Source organism: Ornithodoros turicata, chromosome 8 (assembly GCF_037126465.1).
Source record: "Ornithodoros turicata isolate Travis chromosome 8, ASM3712646v1, whole genome shotgun sequence".
Lineage (NCBI taxonomy): Eukaryota > Metazoa > Arthropoda > Arachnida > Ixodida > Argasidae > Ornithodoros > Ornithodoros turicata.
In genome coordinates this window covers 2,462,280-2,471,686 of record NC_088208.1, presented here as the reverse complement: position 1 = coordinate 2,471,686, position 9,407 = coordinate 2,462,280, and the positions used below count along the sequence as shown (strand labels likewise).

At 46.3% G+C, this 9,407-nt stretch overlaps 1 protein-coding gene across 1 annotated transcript; it reads right to left on the bottom strand.

Moving 5' to 3' along the window:
• Window positions 1–2,676: 2,676 nt before the first annotated feature.
• On the bottom strand, window positions 2,677–8,226 carry LOC135365832 (serine-rich adhesin for platelets-like). Its single transcript, XM_064598533.1, has 2 exons — window positions 8,017–8,226; window positions 2,677–5,307 (listed from the first exon to the last, which is right to left on the bottom strand). The coding sequence occupies exon 2, from the start codon at window positions 4,902–4,904 to the stop codon at window positions 2,748–2,750; it is 2,157 nt and encodes a 718-aa protein (XP_064454603.1). The 5' UTR covers window positions 4,905–5,307; window positions 8,017–8,226; the 3' UTR covers window positions 2,677–2,747.
• Between the last annotated feature and the right edge of the window lie 1,181 nt (window positions 8,227–9,407).

The following is a 9,407-nucleotide window of genomic DNA, read 5'->3' as shown; positions in this document are numbered from 1 at the left end:
AGGTCTGTCTTTCGAGCCAGTTCAACACATGTTATCCTTCGGTCCTTGAGGATCAGGTGCTCCGCATGTTGGAGGTTCTCAGGAACTCTGACACTGGGGTCTAACATGAAGTTAAAAAATAATAATATATAATGCATGTTTTAAGGTAGTGAGCAAGAAGAGCTAGGGTTGGTGCAAACATACAAATAAAGACACAAACATATATAATAAAATAAAAGGGGGTACTACTTCATCAGTTTATCAGTACATTGGCCGCCCCGGCCGGGATCGTCCTGCAGTGATGTACGGCCCTCTCAGAACCGTTTCCAGCACTCAAACGCTTTGCTTCGGCTAAGTGTATCGTGACCATACTGAGCCTGAAGTCTTCTGTGAATTTCAGATGACTTTACACCTTCATTCCCGAGAAACTTCATGACATTTCGCTGTTCGATGTGCGCGCTCACCTCGTTGTCGGCCATCTTGTCCAGCACGTGTCTTCTGTCTTGCACAAACTTTGGACCACCACGTGATGAACGCGGAGGCCTGTCGCGTGTGAAGATGACCAAAAAGGAGTAGCGCGAGCCATTTGTACACTCAGGAGACAGAATGTCCCAGTCTGACTTGAACGCCCCTCGTAGAAAGAAACGCGAACAAACGAACATAGTTATGCGAGCATGTTGAAAAAAAAAACGGTAATGCGGTTAATCTAGATACCTCCGATATTCTAGCTCGTGAAGATCGCTGGGGAGTAAGGAAAAATCTAGAATCCTGGCGCATCAAAACAAGCTCAAATTGCATCAACAAACATCCGGGTCCGCTTCCAGATAGGTACGCCCCCCTGTTTAAATAGCTGACGCGTGACGGATGAACCTCATTCTGATGATGAGGCCTGGATAGGCCCCGAAACGTTAACATTTACTGTATTTTAAGTATTGCTTTTATCCTGTTGTGCCGCCGGTGTGGCCTATGTGTTTTAATAAATAAATAGTGTGTTTGTACGTCGCACTAGTCATTGCCAAGGCGACCATGAATTATTGACAGCAGTCAGTTTCATGGCGTAAGTAACTATTTTTGTTAAATGATTCCAGCTAAATATTTGCGTCCATTTAGTCCAGGTAGCTCACCAGTTGAATTTAGTTCGATGACCAGTGAGGCACCAGTTAATCTACCAGTTATTCGCAATGGCAACATCAATTGGTTCCAAATTGGATGAGTCCACCCGTTGGCGAAACCACAGCTGGAACCAGTTGCACACAACCAGTTGTCTCCAGGGAAGTTATCCAACTGGACCTTTATTGACTGGGGTAGAGTACTCCATGGACTCGGGCTTACCCGAAAGCTCGAGCCCGGCTTGTCAGCAGCCTGGGCCGGGCTCGGGTTTCAGCCACCGGGTCCGGGCCGGATGCGGTTTGACAACGCCGGCCATGGTCGGGCATGTACGCGAACATATTTCACGAGACCGGACTGCTGAATTGAATTTTCATGTCATTGTTTTTCCCCATTGGGTATGGGATATTATGGTATTCTCATCTGAGAACTATCACTTTTTTATATGTGATCATGCTTATTTCGTGTAATGGGTCTGGATTTTAAACGTGCACTCTCACACATTTGAGGCCGGTTGGTGTGGCGGGCTCGCTGGAATTCCGGCACGAGCGTCAGTTAGGTTAGGTGTTCTGACATATTTCGTTCGCGTGAGAGTTCGAGAAAGGGCAACTTACACCGGTGTATGCGCAATAGAGCGGAGATGAGTGTCTCTTGTATCGCCCACGCGCCGCTGCGCGCTGCCTTCCCAAGCAAGCAAGCACCAAGCACACAGCGGCTTTTGATTTGGCACTCTTTGGCCCAAGTTGCCCTTGCGCCATAAAAACTTCAATGATACACACACACACACACACAGCCGCTCCGTTCGAGTGTACCTCCTCACTCTCCTCCAATTAGCTACGTCTTTTTCCTCACTGCGCTCTGCTCTTTAGTAAACCTAAATGCACCTCTGGTCCTCGAGAACACATAGAGCAGAGGCGTGCAGGGACCGGGCCTGAGCATGGAAACAGTCGGGCCCGGTCTGGAAATCTAGAGAAGTCGGGCCTGGTTCGGGTGCGGGCCGTAGCAGCCGGGCCTGGCCCGGGCGCCTGCATGAAAATTGGGCCCGTGCAGTGCTCTACCTGGGACAGTGTAGCCAGCCAGTAACAGCCAAATCCGATTGTTCTCATCTTTAGTATTGCTAGGTCAGCTTGTGCTATGTTGCCTCTCGTTCAAGTGTGCTTTATTTGCTGTAATATTTGGCAGCGCTGCCCATTAGGACACGGAGCCGCGTTTCAAACAGGCGCCACAGGGCTTTTGGATTTCTCCACGACGTGACACGGTTCAAGACATTTACCACGTTCCCAAAAATGCAATGATCCTGTATTATCTGCAGTGATCTGGTATTTTAGGCGTTGTGCTAGGAACACTAGGATGTTCAGTTGTTAACTTGTCTAGCGCCCGTGGTGAAATACAGCGCATGTCATGAAGAACATGGCTTTTCTATAGGGTATTCGTTACTGGTACGGTGACAGTCATACAGGACACCAAGAAAACACGCGCTAGTATTTTTGTGCCTCATGCAGGAACGTTAAGATGTCTTATTGCTGGAAACGGGTCCAGAACTACTGATGGAATAAAGTGAATTTCAGTGGGAACAACCTTCTCCCGTTGTAGGCTTTATTACTGGCACGGTCTACAGTCATATACGATATAACGAAACATATATAACACGCGGCTGGCGCTTATTGATCTCCCAACAACTCATGTAGCCGTTGCATATCAACGACGACATTATAAGCAATCCCGTTTACTTTGATATGCAATGTCACATGGCCTCCAGACATCGTTACAGCTTCCAGCGTTCCATGTATTTCATGCAGCCAGTCTCTAATCTTCAAATTGGGATCGTTTGGAAGGATCAAATCGACTGGGGTCGGTTTCGCGGAATTTTTAGGTGGGGAACCGCTTTCTGATTCTTTTTCCTCCGCATTGTCGCTTGGTCTACTGGTGCTTGAGCTGAACGCGTCTGTACTGACAGGCTCTTGCTGTTGTGTGGCGGACACAGCGGAGCTCGTAATTATATCGACAACCGCAGTGTCTCCTTCGGATTTTCCTGATTCTTTTGGGAATTTACCGCTTTCTATTTGTGCATCGCCATCAGCGGCTTGGCTGGGGTGAGCAGGTGCGCCATTTTCCAAATCGGCTTCGGTTGGTTGGGAATAGCTTTCTGATTCCTTGTCACCAACACCTGTACTACTTTCGCTTGGTGTGCCGCTACTTGAGCCTGTACTGACAGGCGCTTGCTGATCTGAAGCTGGCACTGCGGTGCTTGCACCTGAGCTTCCTTTGGACTTTTCTTCTCCTGATTCTTCTGGAGATTTACCGCTCTCCGCTTGCGAACCGCCATCGGCGACTTGAGTGCTGTCAGGAAGTGAGACCTGATTGAAATCTACTTCGACTGAAAAATCGAATTCGGGTTCAATTTCACAGACATCATTGCGGCTTTCTGTTGTGGTGCTTGTACTTGTTGATGTTGATGTGCTGCTTGTAGTTGACGTCGATGTAGTGCTGCGTTTAGCTGGCGTCGATGCTGTGGTGGTGGTGGTGGTGGTAGTCGTGGTAGTAGTGGGGGGTTTCATTGTGGGTGTTTTCTTCTTGTCTTCCTTTGACTCGTCCTTATCTTCAGAACTCTTATCGTCAGGTGCCTCGTCATCATTGTTGCCATTATTATTATTGCCAGGCTCGGCTGGTACCTCGCCTCCTCCTGGGCCTACAGGAACAGGTTTCGGTATGCCGCCCGTAAGGATTCCACCAACTATGCCTCCTACGCCAGCACCTATGCCAATACCTATTCCTCCCGCACCATCGTCCTCTTTCTTAGAATGCGGTGAAACATCGACACTTCCCGGCGGCGTACTTTTCCGCGTCGAAGATTCGCTACTTGTTCGCTCACCTGTAGCTCTTGGTGTATCGCCTATTCCCACGTCGGTGACACCGGGTGACAAAGTTGTAGGTTCATCAACGTCGCCGACAACTGTTTCAGACGGAGTGCTTCCGGTAACAGTTTTTTCAAATGTTTCATCAACATTTGTTTGTTTACTTTTAGTCGATAACACATCGCCGGGCTCAAGGGGGTTAGGTGTCGTTGTTGATTGTTCGAAGTTGTTGTCAGATCTTGTGATGTCTTCATCAGAATTCTTATCCTTCGGTGATGGCTTGCTGCCCGGTACTGCAACGGTGTCACTTCCGAAGGATGGAGGATTCGTAGTAGTTAGCAATCCCTCAGAACCATCGGCTGTCTGTGCCTCTTTTATAGACACATCATCCTCCGCGTAGGTGTCTTCAAGTTGGTCGTTATTTGTCGATGTTATCAAGTTGTTGTCAAATGTTGTCGTGTTTTCATAAGAATTTTCATCCTTCGATGATGATTTGGTGCTCGGTACTGTAAGGGTGCTACCCCCGGATGACGGAGGATTAGTTGTCGTTAGCAGTTCCTCTGGACTCCCGGGTTTCGTTGACACTGTCACAGAACCATCGTCTTCGTTGGAGGTATCTGCACGTTGGTTGTCTTTTTTTGATGATCCCAAGTTGTCAAGTGTTGTGGTGCTTTCATCAGAATTCCCATCCTTCGAAGATGATTTGGTGCTGGATACTGTAAGGGCGTTATCGGCGGACGATGATGTACTTATAGTGGCTGTCGATTCCTCTAAATCACTGAGTTTCGTTGATTGTGTTGTAGTCTGATCTTCGGCGGAAGTATCTACATGATGGTCTTTTTTTGTCGATGATTCAGACTTGTTTGGAAATGCTGTGGTTGTTTCATCAGAACTACCATCCTTCGAAGAGGGTTTGGTGCTGGATACCGTAAGGGTGTTATCGCCGGAAGATGAAGTACTCATAGCGGTTGACGATTGCTCAGAATCACCGAATTTCGTTGATTGCGTTGCAGCCCCGGCATCTTCTGTGAAGAGGTCCTCATGATGGTCATTCTTTTTCGAAGATTCCGTGGCGTCGTTTCCGTCCCGTCCAGGTACGGTGCCCGTAGTGCTCAGTCCCGACTCATTTTCGCGGGGCTCATGGACCTTCGTTGGCGGTTCGTCGATGTTACTTGTATTGTTTTTAAACGGTTCCGTGGCGTCGTTTCCACCCTCTCCGGGTAGGGTGCCCGTAGGGCTCAGTCCGGGCTCATTTTCGCCGGGCTCATGGACCTCCGTTGGTGGTCCGTCAGTGTTACTTGTACTGCTTTCGAGAGAAGAATGTTCACCGTTTTTAGCGTCCCTGCATAATTCACGTTCTTCTTCCCTGCAAGAAGATAAAAGACATACTAAAATGAAGTTTCCTTCAGTCACCGTGGTGTGCATGCTTTTGTCTTCAAAACAGATTGTGGTTTAAGCCGGCCTCGGTGGCTCAGTCGGTAGCGTGTTCGGCATCTCATCTCAAGATCGCGGGTTCGAACCCGACCGAGGACGCCAGCAACTTGGTGGCAGGGTACAAGTTGCTTAGACACGCCGTCTTCCGCGAGGGGCGTTAAATACGCGGTGTCGTGTAATGAGCTTTCGTCACACGTTGAGGAACCCTTAGGTATTCAAAAGCAATCCACAGACCGGCCGCTGTGGCGTCGCTCATGATCTCAGTTGTCTTGCGACGTAAAAACCCCAAATATACAGGATGTTTGCTCTAACGTGTCCAGAAATTATATCTGAAGCGAGCGATAAAAGAAAAGCAAGTAATACTTTTCTGCTACTTGAGTAAGAAACAGGTACTGCTTCACTAGTAGCAACTGTTTCTTAGTCAAGTAGCTGAAAAGTAGCGCTCGTTTCTCTTTTAACGCTCGCTTTAAATAAAATTTCTGGACACGTTAGAGCAAACATCCTGTAGATAGATTGTGGTTTACTGTGATATAGCAAAGATGAAACGAATGAAGACTGTTGTCCTGCGGGGAAGTCACCCGAAATTGCGTGAGAACACTACCATCTGTGATTTCAACAGCTGTGTGCAAATTCTTGTTTCAAACGGCTGTGGTCGTCAAACACAACGTCGTTGTCTATGTGGTCTATGTCGCCTTGACTATGTGATCAAGGCATTCCCGTCACTAGATATCGAATACCGTCGGAAGTTCTAAACAACACTTGTAATACAGTTGTAAATTACCCTACTGCTACAACGAGGAGTAATGCAATAACAATCGTGGACCCGCAATAAAATGGAGGTATAATTTGAATTTGCGCGAAACGGCTTCCAGATATATGTGAAACGTAGATCTAGAATTGCAATGTAATGCCTGCCTTTCATTGCCCCACAATAAAGTTGTTGTGATTGTAATGCTGGGGATGAAGCGCGCTGTGGCGTTTGGCGTGAAGATTAGGTCAACAACCCGAATTAGAGTGGGGCATGTATGTTTGTTTTTCATTGTGTGCAATGGGGGGATTTATTGGCAGAAAAAAAATGGAAAAAGAAATAGGAAAGGTCAGCCATACAGCACGTCGGCTTGCTATTCCCTTAACCACTGTGCGCCCACAGGGACTAAGATGCAAACTGTTGGACATAAGCGAAAACGGTCTTAGCCTATTGCACTCCTCCGCAAGGCAACGCCATGTCGAACTCAACTGCTGTTCTACTCAACTCAACACAACTCACGCGCGCTGAATCTGTGTAGTGCTATTTTGTGTCCGAAGTCACTTGGAAGTAACGCATTCTTTTTTTTTCTGAGTAACTCCGTAACTGCGAGTTACATTTCAGGCTGAAAAACCTCGTTATTAACCAAGTTACATTTTTCACACTGTAACTTAACTCACAACAAGTTCTTTTGACGGGTAACTTTTCAATCGATGCTTAGAAGTGACCACCAGCCATATCTGTCATCTGTCCAGACCCGTTCCAATTTCCCGCATTTTGAAAAGCACAGGAAAGTAGGGGTGGCGATCAAGACGAAACCGATTTCCGAGGAGAAGACGTACACCATTCATAAGTTTGAGAGATAGAGTTAAAATTGAGACACTTTACGAAAATATGGAACCGCAACACAATTGTTAGCGTGCGACACAAATTTTTGCCGCGAGACCGAGAAATCTGCGTTCGATTAAATTACGGTTGTAACCTGCATTCTGTGAGCTTTTCTACCTGCCTGGTTAGAGAACTAAAAACAAGATGAGCGCCTATTTCCACAAGACCGCTTTTAAAAAGGGGCGCTGCTAAAACATGTTGACTTATAGAATGGCCTTGTATTTGTGACTGCGTCTATCAGTTTTACGTGCGCATGTAGCTCCTCACGCCGAAAAAAAAAATCCCAGTAGAACACGGTGAATGTCACGCGCACGGTTCATGCTGCATATATATTTCACGATGTCGCGTGCGCGCTATGCTCATCATAGGGCGAGTGTTTGAAGGGCAACGACGATCGAATCAACAAGGACATTATTGTGAGACGACGAATGGGGAGCTTCATCGCAAGGGGCGATACTCTGCCCCGTTGCTAGTGGTGATGTGGGGAATGAAATAATCAGACCCTCCACAATAACGATCATCGCAACTGTACTTAGTTCGTCAAAAAGTCTATAGAATCAAGCAAGCTAGTGAAACGTCAAACTTTGAAAATGATACATAAATATCACTTAATGAACCCATCCAATCAGTTATGGCCACACTCTTAGAAAAAAAGGTTTACGCCCTTTTCTAGCAATTGGGATATATGATTATTGTTCTTACCGCCCTTTTACCCCCTTTATCAGAAGTCCTGTTGACCCAGGTGGTAACTGTAGAAGTTACCACCTTTTCACCCCCTTTCTTCTTAGAGTGCATAACTGCGTGATATCACCACGATAGCGGAAAAGAAAAAAAAAACGGCTTTTTGTTGGTGGTGGTGCCCAAAGTAACAATGTGTTGACTATCGACTGCCGAGAGCTCGTTTACCTATGATTTCTATCGAAACGTGAAGACAATGTTGCTCTTATTATGTTCAGACATTTAGGAGGACCGCTGCTATTGAATACAGCAAATGGTTATAGTACTCACGAGCACGTGCAGATGCAGGTTCGATGGTCGCGAAATCCATGGATATTTCCCGTCACATCGCATACAGATGTTTGGACGCACGTGGTGTGATTCCATAGCCATCCTGTTATCCTGCGTGAGTCTCCGTGACATGTGTCTCCAACACGAACAAGACAGCGTTCATCTACAATAGGAAAAAAAGAAAAAATAATCCATTTCGTAGTGCACGACATAGCCGAAGGACTATACACCAATTATCAGCGCAAGCAACGTTCCACTCTTTGGTAACCGGACACGGCGCTTTTTCTGACGTACAGCTTCACGTACAGTCCATTGTTGCTTGCATATTTAGTGATTATTATTACCTTTGTGCAGTTTGCGTGTCTCCTTTTTTGCTTCTTTTAGCAGGGTGGTAATGGAGATTTCTCGTTCTGCTACCAGAAGCAGCAACTACCTTTGGTTCAATAATTTTACAAGCTGTACAAGGAGCAGAGAGTTCGAGGTCGAATTGAATTGAATTGAATTGAGTTCGAAATTCAATCGTTCAGGAAGGTAAGTGCCTGCAATTGGTATAAAATATTTCCGAAGAATATTACTGTCGGAAATCGTGCCGGATTTCATTAACACGGAACACGTATGCCGCTTATTGTAACTCGAATGTCTGTTGGTGTCATTGGTGTGTTCCCGAAAAAGCGGAACTTGTAGGTATTTCAAAGAGTTCTAAATGTGTCCTTAGAACACCAGGATGAAAATAACGTACTTGGTCTACATCAATGATCTGCACAACAATCGACACTTAACAGAAGCAAGAGACAGTGTACTGGAGTGTACAGCTTACAGTGAACAGTGCTGTACAGTGTACAGCTTCCAGTACTGGACGGAAGGCTTTAAAACGTCGATTCCAAGGCGAAGCTGCTTAGTGGGTTGGTTAGGTGGTCGGTTCAAATTAGAACGCTAAGTATCTTAAAGTATCGATTGTACATTGCAGTCCACGACTGGTTCATGCGTTCTTCTTAATCTATGTATCTGCGATCGACAAAAAATCACAATACACGAAATTAATCTTTTAAAATTGAAGCTCGGCGGTGCTGCCTCAGTGACCTCACAGCCGGATAATTTTCGGTATTCGTCTATTACCTCCCCCCCCCCCCCCACTCTAGGGTTCTGAGTTTATGCTTGTCTGGGATACGAGGGGGCGTTTAACCCACAGTTCAATTGTGAGAGATAGTCATAATGATGTTTAAGCTGCCAAAGATTGCATGACAGACGGCACAACACATACTTATTCTCAACTAGCAGACTTATTTATGTACTCTAACGCTTATACCCACACTTTGTCAAACAAAACGAGCTTTTGAAAAGAAATACAGGAGAAACAGGCTGTTGATCCCCTCACCCTTTACATCCTACAA